At 33.5% G+C, this 22,358-nt stretch overlaps 1 protein-coding gene across 1 annotated transcript; it reads right to left on the minus strand.

The window, feature by feature from the left end:
* Nucleotides 1-16,026: 16,026 nt before the first annotated feature.
* Spn27A (Serpin 27A) lies at nt 16,027-17,632 on the minus strand. The gene has a single exon (XM_075295515.1). It carries the CDS (start codon nt 17,472-17,474, stop codon nt 16,128-16,130), a length of 1,347 nt encoding a protein of 448 aa, XP_075151630.1. The 5' UTR covers nt 17,475-17,632; the 3' UTR covers nt 16,027-16,127.
* Nucleotides 17,633-22,358: the final 4,726 nt, after the last annotated feature.

The raw sequence follows: 22,358 nt of genomic DNA on the forward strand, positions 1-22,358 counted from the left end.
CGTCGTAAACCTTCTGTTATGTGAAACAATTGTGTTCTAATTTAAGTTAAATTCACGAAATCATGATCTTTATTCTATATCATAATATAGTTACAAGTCCTTATTATATGTATGGTAGATTTGTAGGATTACACATATTATAATTAAATGTATTAACCTAAATAACCCAGCAAAAAAATTGGAAGTTGGTTCCACAAACATTTCTTTTAAAGCTTATCCCAGAATCCTCCATCGAGTTTTTTTCAACTTCCGATGCAGTCCTTTTGGACAAGTCCACAAACATTTGTTCTAAAGCGCATCGTGGGAACCCCCAATAATTTTTTTCCACTTCCGCTGCAGTCCTTTTGGACAAGTGCACAAACACTTTTTCTAAAGCACATCTTGGGATCCCCCAATAACTTTTTTCTACTTCCGATGCAGTCCTTGTGGACAAGTATTAGAAAGAAACAATCAGGCTATTTTAAGTGCAAATTTTGTACAATTAAATTAAAAAAAAATAGAAAACTAATAAAAAAAAATAAAAAAATAGAAATTAATAAAAAAAGTAAAAAAAATAATAAAAAAAAATTCATCCCCGCTGGGATTTGAACCTGTGCCGTTTGACTTTTTCGCTTCCATGGAAGTTCTTTTGAGAAGGTTTTCCTAATTACGAGAATTTGTAATTTTTTTGTTGATTTTTAATGGAAAAAATATATTTATATGAAAATATATGCCGAAAATAAAAATAAAAACGATGCATGACATAAAAAATAATTTTTAGAAAAATATTTGATAAAAAAATGCCGTTGGTGAGATTTGAACCTGCGTTTCTTATTTTTTCGTTCATACTAATAAAGAACATCTCGAGAAGCAATTAGAATGTTATTCCTTGGTGTCGTATTACGATCATATCACAAACATTTGAATTGACCTTTCGACGCCTTATGTTCAATGGCGTTTGTGACTGAGTGTGCTAAGGCGTTCTGTTATGGTGCCAGCCAAGGCCGTATTCAGGGGGGGGATGAGGGGGATCAAACCCCCCCCCCCCGAAATGAATGAATATTTTTATATAAATAAATATACAGTATGTCAAGAAAGTGTTTTGACAATAGGATAAAAATTATGTTTTATTCCAAAATTAAATATAATTTAATTTTAAAAAATATTTTATTATGTATTTTGCAAAGTATACATATTTTATTTTTCTCAAAACGAATTAACAACTCGATTTTTACTTCAATTATTTCTGGAATTTTAAATATTTGGCAATGTCAAAAGACTTTCTTGACATACTGTATATTTTTAGCTGTATAGAAAAATCTTATCGAAGATGTTGAAGAAAAGCTGGAGGTTTTATTTTGAAAAACGCTTACCTATAAAACTTGCACAAATCATAGAATACTAGTTGAAAAGCCCGTAAAACGACGGTCGAAAAAAACAAATTGTTTTTGTTCATGTTTTTGGAAAATGTATTTCTGCTTTTTATGTGTGTTTGTTGTTCTTTTTGTGAACCTGACTCGCTTTGTTTGGCCATAGCAACAACAACGAAACAGCCAAACACACATGTGCAAATGAAATGGCGCAAAACCTGCGAAAAGAACCTGCCTAATTCAGCGATGGAAGCAATAACGAGATATTTCCAAACGTGCATATTCTTTTAAAAATTTTGGTCACTTTGCCAGTTACTCAGGGATGGAAAATACAATTTTTAAGAAAGTACAAAAAAGGTATTTTTGAGCGGAAAGGTACTTTTTACTAAATTTCAACAAAAATTTCACTGGAAGATTATTGTCAAGAGACTGAATTTTAAAGAAAATAAAATTTTGACAAAATTTTCTATAGAAATAAAATTTTGCAAAAATTTCCTATAGAAATAAAATTTTTACAAAATTTTCAATTGAAATAAAATTTTGACAAAATATTCTATAAAAATAAAATTTTGCAAAAATTCTATATAGAAATAAAATTTTGACATTTTCTACCGAAATAAAAAATCGATAATATAGAATCGCATTCTTTTTTCGACTAAAACTTTCTTGAAGTTCAATAAAATCCTGTTTTTGACTATGTCTTTTACTAAATCGAGATTTTCTTCCCACATGAACATGTCTGTTTTGCCATATTTGTAAAAGACTATTAGCAAATAAGGTTGATAAAGACTTTCTCAAAATATTAAAATATTTTGTCAAAGCTATTGTACCATATATCTGATATCGACTCAAAAATGTCTACACAAGAGGTACTAAATCATTCGCGGGGGTACTGACCGGGGTGAAAAAGGTTTGAAAAAAGTACTATAGTACTGCATTTTCCATCCCTGCAGTTACTACGTGCTCATTCGAACGTTCATTTTCAACAATGAAGAGATTAAAGACGTATCTTAGAAATTCGACTAGCGAGAGTAGACTCAAAGGATTGGCATTATTGTCGGTTCATCGCCCAATAAATGTGCCGACTGAAGAAGTCATTTATTTATTTGCTGCCCAAAAAGCCCGTCGGCTCAATTTAATATTATAAAACAAGTAAGGGAAGTCTAAAGTCGGGCGGGGCCGACTATATTATACCCTGCACCACTTTGTAGATCTAAATTTTCAATACCATATCACATCCGTCAAATGTGTTGGGGGCTATATAAAGGTGTGTCCCAAATACATACATTTAAATATCACTCGATCTGGACAGAATTTGATTGACTTCTACAAAATCTATAGACTCAAAATTTAAGTCGGCTAATGCACTAGGGTGGAACACAATGTTAGTAAAAAAATATGGGAAACGTTTAAATCTGAAGCAATTTTAAGAAAACTTCGAAAAAGTTTGTTTATGATTTATCGCTCGATATATATGTATTAGAAGTTTAGGAAAATTAGAGTCATTTTTACAACTTTTCGACTAAGCAGTGGCGGTTTTACAAGGAAAATTTTTGTCGAAATCAGAAAAACATATATATGGGAGCTATATCTAAATCTGAACCGATTTCAACCAAATTTGGCACGCATAGCAACAATGCTAATTCCAAATTGGGGTAAAACTCTGGCTTCTGGGACCGTATTAGTCCATATCGGGCGAAAGATATATATGGGAGCTATATCTAAATCTGAACCGATTTCAATAAAATTTGGCACACTTGACTGTAGTACTAATTGTTCTTCTTGTGCAAAATTTTAAGCAAATTAGGATAAAACTCTGGCTTCTGGGGCCATATAAGTCCATATCGGGCGAAATATATATATGGGAGCTATATCTAAATCTGAACCGATTTCTCAATAGGGATCTATTCTGAGCCAAAACACATACGTGTGCCAAATTTGAAGTCGATTGGACTAAAACTGCGACCTAGACTTTGATTACAAAAATGTGTTCACGGACAGACGGACAGACGGACATCGCTATATCGACTCAAGAGCCCACCCTGAGCATTTTTGCCAAAGACACCATGTGTCTATCTAGTCTCCTTCTGGGTGTTGCAAACATATGCACTAACTTATAATACCCTGTTCCACAGTGTGGGGCAGGGTATAAATATTGTATACATACCTATGCATAAATAAAATTTTTATATGAATATTTTTTTTTTAAGTTGAACCCCCCCCGAATTAAAATCCTGGCTACGGCCTTGGTGCCAGCAAACCCAGGTTCAACCCCTGGTCGGAGCGAACAAATTTTTCAAATTGTAAAAATTAGATAATAGGAATATAATTGTGTAATATGGATGAAAAAAAGTGAAATTGGTTGAAAAAAATTGTTTTTTTCGCTTTTTAAATTTCTTCATTCAAATTAACTTCCAGGGCACAACTTCTAAAGCAATGCAAAGGATCCAAAAAGGGAGTACTTCCGTCCTATGACAAGCTCATGTAAAATTCATTGGAGATGATCCAAGTTTGCACTACTTCCGGATCACAGATTGGGGATCCAAACTATGAACATAGTTAATTTGAATGCTTATAAGTGTACACTTAACTTATACAACATCTCCCATTCGAACATAAAATGAATACATTTATATTTAATAAATTTAATGTTATTTATATATCAAAATTACAAAATAAGTTCATCAGTTCCTTAACTATTCTGCCACTTCGAGTAATATAATTTTCGGCATTTTGCTCCTCAGATAAATTATTTTGTATAAACCTTTCTGTTTCCTGTATATTCGTAGTGTTTTCGTTATTATCTGAATTCATACCATTCTCAATATTAGCATGATTTAAACTACTCTGGAGTGGTTTTCTTTTATAATCATAACTTCTTCTAAATTTAGAGCCATTTTGATCTAATATATGACCTTTGTTCCTTGCAAAATTCTGCAACTTTTCCCGTATACCAACGACTTGGAGTATTCTTATTGAACATTACCTTGCCACCCTCATGCATTGGTTTTAAGACTTTTGATTTAGCATTATAATATTCTGTCACTATTCAGTTTTATTTATTAATTTGAATCAAACATTTTGGCAACAGAAGGAATTTCAGTACGCAAAGTTCTAGACATCAACAGTTCAGATGAACGTGGTAAATCACCCTTTGGAATTGTCCTATAATGCAACAGTGCTACATATGGATCAGGTCTGCTTTCTATCGATTTCATAAGAAGTTCCGTCATAGTCTGAACCGTACGTTCCGCTAGAAATTTCGAAAAATAGTCAATCACAGGCAAATATGTTTTATTCTGAAACTCAAAAAGATCACACCCACTTTGTACCAAGGAATATCGACGGGAGCCACCGTGGTGCAATGGTTAGCATACCCGCCTTGCATACACAAGGTCGTGGGTTCGATTCCTGCTTCGACCGAACACCAAAAAGTTTTTCAGCGGTGGATTATCCCACCTCAGTAATGCTGGTGACATTTCTGAGGGTTTCAAAGTTTCTCTAAGTGGTTTCACTGCAATGTGGAACGCCGTTCGGATTCGGCTATAAAAAGGAGGTCCCTTGTCATTGAGCTTAACATGGAATCGGACAGCACTCAGTGATAAGAGAGAAGTTCACCAATGTGGTATCACAATGGACTGAATAGCCTAAGTGAGCCTGATAAATCGGGCTGCCACCTAACATAACCTAACCTACACTGAAAAAAATATTATCGTGAGGTCAAAGATTTCATGTCTTTAAAATACGAATACAAATTTTGCTTAGCATATAAGACGCATTTCTCTAAAATAAAGTTATTTTCCTTGTCCAAAAGTCGATAAACTTTTCAATGAAGTCGTATTGTCCTTATAATTAAGTGATTTGACTTAAAAATGGGTATCTTAACATGAAAGAAAAAATTTATAGGCTAAGGTCAACTTGACTTCATAATAATAATTCAGAAAAATTCTTTAAATTTATGAAATTGTCTTTAAATTTGTTGTCTTTTTGCATCTTGACTACAAAGCAAAAAATCGTTCAAATATAGGACATGTTTTTCAAAACTCTATTTTAAAAAAGTTTTTTACTTCAAACATAGCATAATTTCTACTGGAATTCGAGTCCTAATTTGGAAAATAAAGTTGCCGTTAACTCGTTTTTAAAGGACTTTGATAGCATATGAAGAAAAAAAGCTGAGAAAGCGAAAAAATTTGCTTCCTAGAAGCAAGTGCACAAAACTTAAATTTAAAAGAGAATTGTGTCTTAAAAGTATCTTTACTTGTATTCTCCGCTTCTTTGGCTCGGAATCAATACCAAATTTTTTAAAGTAAAGACAAAATCTTTGGAACCGAGTATGCTTTTTTATCAGTGTAAGGAACATCGACTACCTCATGAGGCATTAACTCAGGTCTACTACTAGAATTCTGATACTTAACACAAATCTCACAATTCAATACCAAATCCTCAATTTCCTTATAAATTTTAGACCAGCATATAAATGAACGAGCAATATTCTGACATCTAAATACTCCATTTGTGTCTTAAAGTTTTCGGTACCAATATGTTACTATATTTCAACAATACGTCACCCAAAATTGTTTGTAAGACTTTTTAAAGTACAGTGACAAAACTAAAATTCTCTAAATTACCTGAGATTTACAGAGAACATACGGCGAGGTTATGAAATTAATATGGGGTACATGATCTGTTCATATGTGAACGGGGATATTTGGTCGGGGGAGAAAAAAACTAAAATTCTCAAGTTTTCTTGAAATTTACAAAGGTCGTGGGAGGAGGCATTTTTGGCCGCCTTTGACCGGTTTGTAGGTAGAAGAGGTTATCCATATAAAATGTTTTCCGACAATGGCACCAATTTTGTTGGCGCTAATCGGATACTTTTGAATGAGTACAAGAAGTTCTTAAGAACAGCAGAAAAGGCTTTGGTAGATAAATACAATATTCATGGATTTTCGTGGCATTTTATTCCCCCCAGGCACCTCACATGGGCGGGATATGGGAGGCGGGAGTAAAAAGTATGAAGTTGCATTTAAAGAAAGTTGCTGGGAATCTTAAATTTACGTTAGAGGAGTTTTCAACACTTTTGGTGCGTATTGAAAGTATTCTAAATTTACGACATATTACGCCTATAAGTGAAACCGCTTCGGAGATTATTGCTCTAACCCCAGGCCATTTCATAAAAGGATCTCCATTACTCGCGATACCTGAAGAATATTCGGACGACATTTCTCTTATAAATAGATGTCAACGGCTAAATGTATTACAATTACATTTTGCCAGACGTTGGAAGAATGAGTACACTCATAGTTGTCTGCTGTTATATTTTTGTACTTCAGGGCGTAATGAACAACAATTTATAAAATTTTTAGGTTATAAAATTTTCCCCAAAGCCTATTTAAGAACCAAAAGTAGTTTTTGGTATATTTTTGCACTGTAATATACTTACAAGCTCCTAAATACGATCAGCAAACATTTTGTTTGCTGTTATGCCTCAATTCGATAAATATTCAGATTTTTGGTCAAATACTATAGATATTCATAAAATATTGTGTTAATTATGTTAGGATAGCTCCTAAGTTGACATTTTTATTTGTTTTAGCCAAAATAAAACATGTTTTAGTGTAATCGAGCTTCAAAAATAGCAGGAAATGTTTGCTATTTCAGCAAACAGTGACTGCTGTCCCTTTTTCAGCAGATTTTCTGCTGTTTTAGCAGACTTTTCTGCTGTCCCTACTAACAAATTTCTTTGGGTGTATATTTCGGAATTACAGAAAAGATATAAGTGGAAGAATATTCAACAAAATTTGAACGAGCATGATCTAGTTGTCATAAAGGATGATAACCTCCATCCAACGGAGTGGAGGCTGGGGCGGGTGGTTAAGGACAGGAAACGATTCCGGGGTTCGAGTAGCTGATATACGAACTCAAGACGGAACACTTACTCGACCTCTTGTAAAATTATGCATTTTGCCAAATAATAAATAACTCACACTAAATCCCTATCTTGCATAATAATCGTAACTTATACCACTTATATAACAACCAAAAATGCAAAATTTGTCAAGAAAAACATCACTTGCGATTCTGTCGTCAATTCAACAAAATGACCGTATTGGAGAGAGTAAAGGTGGCCAAGGAAAATGGATATTGTTTCAACTGTCTGAAACCAGAGACGGAGAGACTTAAAAACACTTCTGATCCTAGTAAATCCACATCACGTGGCTCCTTAAACCATATCAAAACGTCGACTTCCAACACACCACAGAAGCGAAACAGAGTATTCTCAATAAAACATTTAGTACTAGAATCAAAATTAAATATACAGGACCGCCTCAGAGGGAAATCCAGAAAGCATGTTTTTTTTACCAACGGCTCTAGCCAGAGCCATTACTAAATCTGGTACGAACAAGACGCGTATAATTCTTAACTCCGGGACTACGGAATCTGTAATCTTAAGATCATTTGTAGTGAGACATCAACTCTAAACAACAAAGAAAGGTAGCGACGAATTTTGTACCTTAAATCTCCAGTCATTTCACGATAAAGCATTCAAAGTACAAATCCATGCAGTGGTACGTGAGAAACTTAACACAACACTGCCTGAACAAGTCAGGGACAAAATTTTGGAAAAAATCTATAGACCCACACTTCTACCATCCCGTTAATATTGAGATTATGGCCGGAAATGATGAAATGCTGAAGATTCTAAAAGCGGGGCTGATTCAAACAGCTAGCCAAATGCCAATCGCCCAAAGCACTGTTTTTGGTTGGGTTATTTCAGGCGTCGATATTATTAAGGCTGCGATATCGCAAGAGGGTTCGGCATGTTCAAATGTGTTTAACAAATACGTAGTTTTAGTTGATATTACATGGAATTTATGTTCTAGATGTAATTTGAATCATAGAATGAATTTATAAATGTATCTAAAATTACTATAAATTTCTATTATTAACCTGAATTGAATTCTTTACCCACTCTATGCTGAAAAGCTTTCGCTCAAACGGATAAAATGGTTACATGTTTGAGTTTATCTTTATTGTTACAATTATTTTGTTGCTGAATATCCATTACAATTGCTTTCCGATTCTTTTGTCATGTAATCATTACTTACTTAAGCATTGTAAATCGAAGTGGTAAGCAGCAGAAAAAGAGAAGGAAAATAAATGTGAACTCAATTTTAAAACCAAAACCTTTGCTTCCTTTTTTCTTTTCATATTTGGGAAATTTGCATTTACAAACTGTGAGTCAACAATAATACAGTCCACATTACAGAGACCTCTCACGGATTTGTGCAGGTTATGATATCAATGTGGTGTTGTTTGGGAATTTGGACGGGGAGGGAACTTTCTCCTTGCCCCACACTTGAAGGAAAGCTTCTAGATTTTCTTGGAATTTTCAGGGAAGGTTAAGGGTGCTATTCACTTCGGTGTTTGTCGATATTGTATCGTGGAAAGTGACGTCCCTTTAAAACAATAGAGCAAAATTTAACCTTCTCCGATCCACTTGAAATTTAAAGTGAACGTGGGAGGAGGCGATTAAATTAATAAATGATTTTTAAATTAGTACATGATTTTTTATATCTGGTTGGGAAGGGGGAAAGGTGAAATAAACTTTGTCGATTTACTTGGGATTATTGGGTAGTTGAAATTAATATAGGGTAGGTGATATTACGATATCAGGTGGGAGCGGAACGAAGGTGGGGAGAGAGTTCTCTTTTCTCAAATGTTTTAAAAATTCTTTTTGTTATTGTTGGGCTTAATTTTGGGTTTAATGAACTGCCTGAATTTATTCTGATAATTGGTTGATAGTTTTGCTGCAAGTAGAGGATACTGATGAGGAATGTGGTAATTCCGAAACGTGCGTCCATCCAACCATCTTGCAGTCTATAGGGCTTTGCCCAAATAAATTTGACAAACATTCTATTCCTCTGTTGGTTAAGCTACACTTGTAGTTTAGTCAATGTATGGTTTTAAGCTGTAATAAAAACAACAACAATGTTTTGAAAATTTAAAGAGGGTTGTCCGTAAATGGGAACTTGCAAAATATCAGCCAAATCGGTCCATGTTTATATATAGCTCCAATATATTTATTTCGCCCGATATGCATTTATATGGCTCCAGAGACAAGAATTTCATATTGATAAAAAAAATCAATTCATATTGAAATATTACTCCCATATATATCATTCTACCGATTTAGATTCATATGACCACGGAGGCCATACTTTCACTCCGAAAATTTTGATATTTTGCACAAGGAGTGCAACTAAAATTTTAGTAATGTGTGCCAAATTTGGTCAAAACCGGCTTAGATTTAGATTAAACCAACGTATATATGTTCTTCCGATTTGGGGAAAAAATGGCCAAAATACCCACATTTTCCTTGTAAAATCGCCACTGCTAAGTCGAAAACTCGTACAAATGTTTCAAATTTACCTATACTCTAATTCGTATGTATCGACCGGTAAATCCTAAATACAGATTTGCGAAATTTTATGCAGTGGATTTAGATTTAGGCCGATTTAAATTTTGAGTCTAGAGATTTTGTAAAAGTCTAAAAACTTTGTCCAAATCGGTTCATATTTAAATATTTGTATATGGGAATATAAACTTTTATATAGCTCGCAACAATTTGAAGGAGTTAAGATGGTATCAACAATTTTGGTACCATCTTAGACTTTACTTACTTGTTTTTACTAACATTTTGCGTTCCAGGGCATTAGCCGGTTTAAATTTTCAACCTAGAGATTTTGTGGAAGTATAAAATTTTTCCAAATCGGTTCGGTTTTAAATATATATAATTGGAATATGAATTTGTTTATATTTCTTCCTTATCGGTACTAACATTATGCATCGTGCCCGTGCATTAGCCGGTTTAAATTTTAATTCTAGAAAATTTTTAGAACACCCAACAAATTTGAACGATTTAAGATGGTATCGGTATATGGGTATAATATAATCGTCCCCGCCAGACTTTCCTTACGGGGTTTCTTTTGTGATAGACCTGTAGTAGTATGTTTTTTTGTTTTTATACCCTAAACCACATAGTGGTCAGGGTATAATAAGTTTGATCGGCCAAAAAATGTGCCTACCAGAAATATTGATTTTAGACTAAAATATATACCGATCGACTCAGAATCACCTCCTGAGTCGATCTAGCGCTTGGTGTCCGTCCGTCCGTCCGTCCGTCTGTCTGTCCATGTATTTGTTGTTCACAGGATTCCGATCGCAATTATTAACCGATTTTGGTACAGGGAGTTTTTTGGGCACAAGGACGAACGCTATTGGAAGAAATCGGATCAAATTTACATATAGCTCCCATATATATATGTATCGCCCGATTTCGACAAATGGGGTCACGTTGCGCGTTTTTTCAAACGGATCGTCACCAAATTTGGCAAAAGGTAATCTTTTCCATCGCCCTTCAAGTCTGCAAAATTTCATCCAAATCGGTTCAGATTTAGATATAGCTCTCATATATATGTATCGCCCGATTTTCCCATATTTGGCCACAAAACCTTTATTTATCAACCGATCTTACTCAAAGTTGGCTTCTATAGCACTAACTATATGTGCAAAAAATCATCGAAATCGGTTCAGATTTAGCTATAGCTCCCATATATATGTACCCCCCGATTTTTCAATTAAAAAGTTAATTGATCCAATTAAAAAATGAATTGATACTATTATTTTTGTGATTGATTTTTGTTTCAATTAAAAAAAATTGTTGAATCAATTAAATTTTTAATTGAATATTTTTTAAAACTCAATTAAAATTTTAATTGGAAAAATTTTCGTGAATTTTTTTTGTGTGCAGTTAGTTGCAATTTTCACATTTAGTGAAATAAAATTATCAGAATAACCTTTTGTTCGACATATTTCAAATTTTTTTTTTTTTAATTTCGGGTTCGATTAGGAGCCCAAATTGAAAGAGATTTCTAAGAGTTTGTCCGAGACTGGTTCCTGAGGACCTGTTTATGGGTTGCTCCTGCTAAATTGTATCAGGACGTGTCCTTTGGGATGAGTCCAAGACGCGTCCTAAAATGTAAGTTTACTCCGTCAATGACAAACCCATGTTAAAGTGGACGGTCCCTTCCATACGTTTTGATCAGAACTGGGACTGGTCCATACACACCAGGGAATAGTCCTGTACCAGTTCTGTGGTTGATCCATTTCCCGTAGGGTAGTTCCACACTTTTCCCAGCAAAAAATTGGGAGTAGTTCTAAAGGCACAACTTTCAAAAAATGTCTTCACAAAGAAGTTAACTATTTTAACTACACAGGAAGTTTTTTTACTTCATTTTTTTATATTTTAATGCGTAATTTTTTGTTTTCTTTTTTCAAATAGTTAAAAAAAGAGTAAGAATAAGTAAAATGGTACAAATTATTCAATTTTTCCCCCCAAAAATGCTAAAACCATTATAGAAAAATCGATAATATTTGAAAATATTCGAGGGAAACGTTTCAAATAAGCGTTAGAATGCATTAAAAATCATAAAAAAGTATAAATATTATTTATTTGGGAAAATATCACAAAATTTTTAATTCACATTCAAAACACTGAATTGGGATCACACCTTTCGTTCTATGACAAGTTCATATTACATTCATCGCTTCTCCGCCAATTTTGTACCACTTCCAGACCCAAAAAGAACATTTTCACTTCTTTTATGGCGACACTTTTTTGCAGCATTATTAAGATATTAATTTATGAAAGAATAGTTTTAATATCAATTACTTTTAATTCAACTAAATCATAAGTTCCACCACAGCTTTATTTCATAAATATCAGACTTCTACCACAACCCAAGTAATTCGATTGTGCATGAAAGTCTTTAGTGGAACTTTTTGCGTTGTACCAGTATATACTTGTTTAATTTTTATAAAAATGTAAAATCGTAAGTAGGTTTTCAAATTCTGGGGGGCGCTAAAATTTTTCTGGTGGGGTCTAAGCCCCCTCCCCAGAGGCCTTCCTACGCTTATGGCTCCCATATATGTATCACCCTATTTTGAAAAATTCGCCCTTAATAACCTTATGTTTGACCATACAGGCCTAATTTCTTAACTGATCTTACTCAAATCTTCCACAAAGTAACCTTTTGTGGTATTAATCAAACCCGCAAAATGTTATGCAAATTGGTTCAGATTTAGATATAGCTTCCATATATATGCATCGCTCGATTTTCCCAAATTTGACCATAGTACTCTTATTTATTAACCATTGTTACTCAAATTTCAAATTTTGATGTACTAGCCGATCGTACTCGATCGTTGCTCGATTTTTACAAATTTGTATTTATTACCCACACTAATTTAACGATTTTCTCTTTTTTAATAATGGGCTCAATATTAGTGGCATACTAACTCCGTAGGTGCAGTATCAACACAGCCAGTGTCGCTAGAAGTAGGGGAAATTCCCTATATGTATGGTTTTTCTAATATTTAGCGTCTTGTAGCGACGTAGGGCCACAATTTAGGGACATTTTCACTCCACACAATTTGTAATAATTTTTACATTTTGGTGGCTCTAGAGGAGGAAATTAGAAGCCGGCAAGGCTTGATCTTTAACAATGTGTGGTAACAACAGTTACCACTCGTGCCAAAAAAACTCTAACAAAATTTAAAGATTACTACAAATCTACCAAACAAACATTTCTATAGAATTTTTTGTCAAAACTTTATTACTGTAGAAAATTTGGCCAACATATTATTTCTATAGAAAATTTTGTCAAAATTGTATTTCTATAGATTTTTTTTTTTTTCAAAATATTGTTTCTATAAAAAATTTTCTCAAAACTTTATTTCTATATAATTTTTTCTCAAAATTTTATTTCTATAGAATTTATTGTCAAAATTTTATTCCTATAGAAAAATTTCTAGCAAAAATTTGTTTATAGAAACTTTTTCCAAAATTTTATTTTTATAGAGATTTAACAAAAAAAGTTTACTATTTTGGGTAGAATTCTACCAACTGTGGCAACCGTGTTGGTAATACAAATTTATATTCTAAGTCATATACGTTGCATATTCATGTTTTAAGATAATAAAGTACTTAGAACCATTTTTGTTTTGTAAAATTTTTTAAATTAAACGAAAAATATTGTAGGGAAAATTGTATATTGTAACTTTTTTTGTCCTTGTAGGGTAAACTGAACATTTTCCTTGGTAACATTTACTATGTTCTATACTCAGATTGAGTCAAAGCACTCATAAACATGTGCCCCTTAATTTTCTTAAATATGCAACTGCAGTTTATCTCCAGACCTATATCAATGTTACCCCACAAATGTTTATGATTACTAATTCAGTAAGGGTGGTTTAGGGTATGATATAGTCGGCCCCGCCCGACTTTCTACTTTACTTACTTGTTGAAAAATAAAAATGAATTCGCAATATAAAACAATATGTGTACTATAATTTTCTCTAAGAAGGAGCGGAGCGAAATGTTTTTTCTCGGAGCGAGCGAATATTTTTTCTCCGGAGCGGAGGGAAAAAGTGGACTGCTCCGGATCCCTGTTCGAAACCAAAAAACATGCTGTTTCTAGAAAATTTTCTTATATGAGATGTGCTTATATCCGTATAAGAAAAAACTGATATAAGAACAATTTGACTTTTTGACATTACCAATATATTTTCTATAAGAAATTTTAGATGAACTCTTTAGTATTCATTTTCAATTGCTATATAACGCATTTCTATTAATTTTTGGCAATAAGTAAAATAAAAGAACAGGAATAGGAAAAAGAGGAAGTAGTGATATGGGACATAATAAGTAAACCTATTGGAGTACTCCTGTTCGTTTTTTTTTTTCATTTATTTCATAACATTCCATTTCTGTTTTTTTCTTTACATTTATACTTATTTCTAAAGAGTATAAGAAAAATAATTTCCTTTTCTTCTTAATTATGCCAAGTGGTATTTCAACATTTACGAAGTGTGTTTAATCACATTAATAAATAGTTCGTTTTAAGTTCAGGAATCTTTGGTCTAATGACGATAGAATCAGCAACATTGATTTTATACTATCAGAGAGATAAATCAATCGTACAAAGAAAAACAAATATTTTAAATCTTGCTAAACTAATTGTATGAAAAAAGAATTTCTAATGAAAAAGAGTATCTTTTGCAAAGTGAAACAGCTTTTTAATGTTTTTATTTTATTTTCATTTAAAGGGAAAATGGAGTTATTAAATTTTATGTTTTTTATATATTGATGTTCGATTTGATATAGATTTGAAGATTTTAATTCTCTTATCATCTTATTGATGCTAACCATAGTATTGGTTTACAAGTATTTTGAATATCAATATTTAAAACCAAATATTGATATTTGTATTTTATATAATCGACTGGTGAGTTATTTTCTCTGTGACCTGAGCCATGGTGCGTATACGCAGAGAAGAAACATGGCTGTCACAATCATATTCGAAGAGCAACATAATATGATAGGAGCTATTTTTGTGGTGACCATATAACATTTTCACCTGCAACCGGTGGCTTTCCGTATTGCAATCTTACCCATAAAATGTCGGTGGCAGTGAGTAAAACACCAATTACCATGCGATCTTTTACATTGGTACAAATGCGAGAATAAAAACACCAATAGTATATAACGATGTTCGTATGCAGTGTCTTGCAATCTTAAACCAATCGACATCGTAACAACGCTCGGCAAACAAAAAACGAGGTTGGCACTTAAGTGTGATTGCACTCAACAACAACAATTACTAGCAGTTGGCATTAGCTCAAGAGAATTGAGAATTATGGTATTCGTCAAAAATGTTTTCGTCCCAGTTATGAATCGTTATGAAAAAATTTTTGTCTCGTCTAGAAAATTCTTTTCACAAAAACAAAATACATGTTTTCGCCACAATTACATGCTCCAGATAAGCTTTAAATGGATGCGGCAACCGTGTCCAAACATGTTTTTTCTGTGCGTGTACACCATTTTATGAATGTGGAGACGTGGACACGATGCCCACGCGGCGGACATGTGGGCGTTGAAGCCGTTCGTTAAAGAAAAACACCAAATAAATCAAAGGAAAACTTGATTCAGCACAACTGCAGAAATTATAGCTGAATATATATTTGGTGTTAAGAATTTTTAGAAAAATCATTCTAATCAAATTGCTCTTGTGTCAAATTTAAATTAGGAATACAGTTTTTTGCAACATTAGAAACACACAACAACATATATATTCAGTTTTATGATCTTATCTCGATCTTATGTTCAATGATAAGTCTACTCCAAGCCGGTGATATATAATTTTTAAAATCTAGCTTGAAATAGCAACCATGTTAGCAATCTATAGACTTTAGCAGCAAAACTGTTACAGCAAAATAACAGCTAAAATGGCAGTAATTCGACTGCTGAAAACTGCGATCAGTGCTGCTCAACAAATACGAATAACTGAAGCCATCCTTCATAGCAACCAGGCTCCTTATATCGATGCTTTGCACCTGCAAACTTGTGTAGCACCTGTCAATAATGAGTTAAGAACACCATAATTTTTATTCTTTGGTAAAGTGTATTTCATCGTCTTATTTACTTAAAGTCGTGTATATTGAGTAATTTTTCGAATTTTGCATGTGCCGTCCCATAAAAATAACTATATCGATTTATTTCGATTCACGTGAGAATATTGTTTTCGCTTTAAAATTGAATAAAAAACTATAGGGGTCGAGTCTATATTTTAAATGTCCTTTTATATTGCGAAATTTACAATGGTCACATACATAGGAATAAATAATAAAAATACTTATATTAGTTTAAGTCGTAGTTTAAACAACTGGGTCCAAAACCTTTCCTGCGAATATAATACTGCCAGTAGCTTCTTCTTCAATGAAAAATATAAATGGCCGATTTACAATGAACTCTTCAATGGTCGCATCTCCGCCGAATTTATTGCCAATTTCAATTACTGTTGATGCGAATGCCTCAGTACCCTTTTCATTAACTTCGATACCCGCTTTCTGAATGATGTTAGACACTTTCAATTTGCCGGCAACATTTGCCCCTCTATCAAGCCCTGGCAAAGATGCTTCGTCTGTAAAAATTTCTCGTATGCCCAAGGCGGATAGAGTGCTTTTTAGATTCTTATCAAATTGGAACTGGAATTTGGGTATGACCACCTTTATTTTAACTTCTTCCATCATAAATTGCATGCGTTTGACCTGGTCATTTTGCAAAACATGTGTTAAATCCTCGACACCACCCTTGGTCTTTGGTAGTAATATGAACATAGAAAATTTTTTGCCTTTATATGGCAATCTTAAAATCTTAGCGTCCAAGGAGCTGTGATCATAATAGTAAAAATATTCTGTTTGTTCCATATACTGTACACGGCTTTGCTTTTCAGGTGTTGTAAAAAAGACTCCATCAAAAGTCTCATTGAATTGACGCCGCCACATTCCACTAAAATATATAGCATTGGCCAAAATCATTACACTATTCTTGATGCTATCTTTGGTGACAAGATTTTGTATATGTCCATTGGTCACATTTTTACACCATCTGTTAATGAGATTTGCCGATGCCTCGGTATCCATGAAGTTAAGACGTTCAATCTCAGTACCATAAAAAGTCGCCAACATAGCAGCGTATCTCTGCTTGGGTTCAACGAACTCATCTGTGAACATCTTTGTCTCCAAATTTAATACGTTGTAGGGATTTTCCTTTTTTAATGACGTCAACATCTTTTTATAAAAACCACGCAAATTGTCCGGAGATTTGATGACTTCCAAGGTTTTCACCAGTTCATGTTGTGTCTGTGTGTTGTTACCAGCAGCTTCAGCCAGCAAGGCTAAAAGTAATTTCACCGAAAACGGTGAGATGATCACATTTGTCTTTTCTTCTTTCAGTACGTTTCTCAGTAACTCCCATGAGAAATGATCATGGGCATCGCTACTGAATGGCACATAATCATCTATATCGTCATACGCAAAATAGCCTGCCTCAAATGTTTGGGGAATTACATTGAAAATTCCCGTTGGAGTCACAGCATTAGTTGCGCTGGTTGTTGTTGTTGGTATAACCTCTGGTGCCGGTGCTAAATTGGCCTTTGTCGCTTGAACATTTGTTTTAAGAATTAATAATACAATACCAATTATTAAAAGTTTTATATGCATTGTGATTTCTAAACCGTATTTATTATCTATAGTATGTCTATTTTTTTACTATCACTTCAATCAATTTTTGAATTCTTTCAATCTATTTAAATGGCGCTGATTGTTATGCGCTGTGAACCTCGACACGTCTTCTCCTCTCCACGTTTCAATTCTTAATGTATTGATCCATATTGAGAATTCGCATTTAAAACCAGTTTTCGTCGAACATATAAGAGAATATGGTTTATTACTACATATATGTGTATACGTACGTTTGTATGAACAAAAAGTACTCATGTTTTTATTTATTTTGTGGAGAATCCCGCTACTTTTGAAGAAGTCTCTCATTTGAAGACACATACACACATTTATGATTATTATAAAATAGAGAGTGTTGCAATTTGTATATGAGTGTGTACTCAATTTTACAATGATATATAAATCAGCAAATCTTATATTTATTCGAAGATGTGTTTTCAGAATCCATAAATAAGTCATAACGCAAGAAGGCTGTGTACAAAACATTAACGCGGTGTTACAATTATTCACATTGTCCGTTTATATACAAAATATTAGTTTCATTCTGAAGGCCGTTGATGATATTTAACAGCTTCGCATTGAAAGTATCCATCGAAGTACTAAAAATCAAGACTTTTTAACTTTTTTTTTTCCAAAAAAAAATCTCTTTGCTGTAAATTGTAGGTGATGGTATAAATGAAGTAAGCAGATTAGTAGTTCAAAAATTATAATAATTGCAATTTGTTACCTTTGGGCTAATCGTTAATATATTGAATATTTTTGTGGTCTATTTTTTTCTAATATTTAATTGCCATCGCTCGAAGATTCAAAATCGATTGTATGCAGGAAAGCTTTTAATTTTATATAGACAAATATCATGCTTCAAATTTACGACTTCAATAGGAGCAAAATGTATGGCGTAGAAGTATCCACAGATGTAGTATTTTACCGCCAATTTATTTCTGGTCCTACCAGAAATATTGGTTATATAAAACGTATCACCTAATGAACAATTGGGTACAATGCATATGAATTGGGTATGAATCCGATCTTCAAAGTTAATTCAACTGGTATTAAAAAGTGCTTGCCTTCAACACATTCTCTAATATGTTGAGAAATTTATTTCAATTTAAAAAGTCATTGCCAATTTTTTTAATTTTACTACTGAGTGTTAGGTTAGGTTATAGAGGACGACTGTAATCCGTAGAAAAGAAATTGGTTTAAACTTAGACCATATTGGTCCATTGTGATTCATCATACTGCATACATACTACTGAGTAGGGCTGTGGAGCCGGTGTCGGAGTCTGAAGATTTTGCTGGAGTTTGAGTCTTAACAATTTTGCTCGACTCCGGCTACACCAGAAATTTAAAAATACTTCATATTTTTGTAACTAAACAAATATTTACGCAAGTTTGCTTACAATGAGTTCTTCAATCGATCAATAAACGGCATGGCTGCAACTTCCATTGATAGAGATTATGGTATGTTTTCTAGAAGATGGGCTAAATCGGTCCATGGGCATTAAGCCACCACCATAACATTTTATTTAAAATTTTTTCGAAACATTGGTTTTTATTATTTACTTTAATTTGTTTCAATTTTATTTATATCAGCAGGGTTAACGCTCGAAGATAGTTCACACCGGACAATTTTTGTACCATTCAGCAATGCTGTGGAACAGTTTGTGCATTTGTATGTAACGCCAAGAAAGAAGCCAAGACAACGTCTGGCTGCTGTTCATGTATTTTTGTGAGCAAAATACAGCTCTCAGTTTAAGTTCGAACGTCCTCAAACTAGGCATAGGGTTTTTTCGGCTCATAAACAAATCCTGTTGATTTTGGAAAAAATCGGTTTATATTTAGATATAGCTGTCATATATATTTATCACCAATTTGGTCACAATTACAGTGTTTATGAACTGTTTTTTTTTTAAAATTTCGTATATCTGAGTCTCGTAATACCTCCGTAGAATTACCATTTTAATAATGTGTGCGGAATTTAGTTAAAATCGGTTATGCCTTAGATATAGCTGCCATATATATGTACCCGATTTGGGGAAGCATGTTAGAATATTTAATTTTGTACACGCTTTTTCAAAGGGATTTTACTCGAATTGGCTTTTACACAGAGAATAGATTTGGTATTCTATTAAGTGTGTCGAATTTGATCAAAATCGGTTCAGATTTAGATAAAGCCTCCAAACTGAAAAACAGTGAACCCACCAGGAAGAAAACTTTCGTTTAATTTTAGAAAATTTGGATATTTGTAGAAAATTTTAACTAAACAGTATTACAAACGTTGGCATCACGCCGATGTCATAAAAATAAGTAAATATTTTTCGACAAATTCAAGAAAATTTATTAGGCATAACGAAGTTTTTTCACTTGTTAAAGAACATTTTGTAGTTTGAAGGAAAAAATTGGAGTTCAAAATTGCAAGAATGTCTTTAGTGACATACGAAGTTCATGATGGACGCATTTTTGGTAAAATTTACAAATTTAAAGTCTTTGATGCTTGCAGGGAGACGATTTCAAAGCCTAGAAATACGAATAGCAAATGAGCGTTCAAAAATTGCTCTATTGAAATGCTCTATTAAACAACTCGAACTAATGAAATCATCAAACGAGCATCCCAGAAACTCCTTACCGTAATGCTCATAGTCATTCCTACAGCGATTACCATAGACAAAGCGCAATACACTGTACTATTAATAGTTATTTATAAGGCAAATGACAGTTGAAATCTAGTGAAAGTGGATTTTGGAACTGTAATGTGAATGAGATATTACATGATAGTGAAATCGAAATAAGTTTCTTTCATTTCCAAACAGTTTTTTTTAATGTTACAAAAAAATCCCACTATATTAATAGTGTTCTTCCGAAAACTATACCGAAAGAAACCATTGTAAAAATTTTTTGTATTACTAAATGTTTTGTATTTTAGTATGATTTATGGCTCATGTAAGATATCAACATTATATATTGTCAGTTGTCCAGACAGCGCCTTATAACCGTAACTTTAGACGATTTCTAATTTATTCAACTGTCTAAATGTATGCCACATCAAAGTTGGTTTCCCTTTGACCGGGATCCCGGGAAATTCGAAAAAAATTCCCGCTTTCCCGGGAATGGAAAAAGTCCGGGAAAAAAGAAAACTCTACTGCTCATATTGTGAAGGGGCATCTGCATAGAATTATTTCATAATTAAATTTATTAAGCATAGGAACCAATTGGCCTTGAGTTCTTTTGGCGTCAAATGTTAAATTTAGAGCCCTTTTGTACCCATACGTAAATAAGCTAATTTGTATAGGTCAATTTTTAGTAAAGGGTGATTCTTTTGAGGTTAGGATTTTCATGCATTAGTATTTGACAGATCACGTGGGATTTCAGACATGGTGTCAAAGAGAAAGATGCTCAGTATGCTTTGACATTTCATCATGAATAGACGAACGATCTGCCACAACGTCGAATTTTCAGTGAATGGGCCCTAGAAAAGTTGGCAGAAAATCCGCTTTTTTATCGACAAATTTTGTTCAGCGATGAGGCTCATTTCTGGTTGAATGGCTACGTAAATAAGCAAACTTGCCGCATTTGGAGTGAAGAGCAACCAGAAGCCGTTCAAGAACTGCCCATGCATCCCGAAAAATGCACTGTTTGGTGTGGTTTGTACGCTGGTGGAATCATTGGACCGTATTTTTTCAAAGATGCTGTTGGACGCAACGTTACGGTGAATGGCGATCGCTATCGTTCGATGCTAACAAACTTTTTGTTGCCAAAAATGGAAGAACTGAACTTGGTTGACATGTGGTTTCAACAAGATGGCGCTACATGCCACACAGCTCGCGATTCTATGGCCATTTTGAGGGAAAACTTCGGAGAACAATTCATCTCAAGAAATGGACCGGTAAGTTGGCCACCAAGATCATGCGATTTGACGCCTTTAGACTATTTTTTGTGGGGCTACGTCAAGTCTAAAGTCTACAGAAATAAGCCAGCAACTATTCCAGCTTTGGAAGACAACATTTCCGAAGAAATTCGGGCTATTCCGGCCGAAATGCTCGAAAAAGTTGCCCAAAATTGGACTTTCCGAATGGACCACCTAAGACGCAGCCGCGGTCAACATTTAAATGAAATTATCTTCAAAAAGTAAATGTCATGGACCAATCTAACGTTTCAAATAAAGAACCGATGAGATTTTGCAAATTTTATGCGTTTTTTAAAAAAAAAAAGTTATCAAGCTCTTAACAAATCACCCTTTACCTTCCACAACAGAATTACAAATGGGTGTTATTAAAATGAGATTTAATTATATTACTCGGAGTCAGAGTCGAGCTGATGAAAAATTCTGGAGTCAGAGTCGAGCAAAATTGGCTCGACTCCACAGCCCTGTTACTGATGGTTATGTCTGTTTTTTTAGAATGCGATTTATTTTTTCTATTTATTTTCTCTAAAATTTCTCATATAAGGCATGTATTAAGATCGAGTTCAATTTTTTCGCGATTACTTTTCTCTAATAATCCATTATAAAGAATATAAACATTGTGAAAAGTTGCTTTGTGTTATTCCCCATCAAGTTTTAATAGAATTTTATGCTGTTTTTACTGATTTATTTTCGATTTTAGCGGCTAAACTCGATCTGAATTTTTGAAAGCACGTTGAATATCAACAAGTGTTATGACCCAGCAAAAAAAGCGTCGCCAAAAAGTTCTGAAAATGTTCTTTTTGGATCCGGAAGTGGTGCAAAATTGACGTAGAAGCGAAGAATTTAACACGGGATGTCCTCCATTTCAACAGCCATTGCACTGAATTTGCATCACTTCTTTAGGTGTGATCCGAGTTCAATGTTTTGGATGTAAATTAAAAAATTCTGTGATATTTTGTCAAATA

Source organism: Haematobia irritans, chromosome 2 (genome assembly GCF_050003625.1).
Source record: "Haematobia irritans isolate KBUSLIRL chromosome 2, ASM5000362v1, whole genome shotgun sequence".
NCBI classification, from domain to species: domain Eukaryota; kingdom Metazoa; phylum Arthropoda; class Insecta; order Diptera; family Muscidae; genus Haematobia; species Haematobia irritans.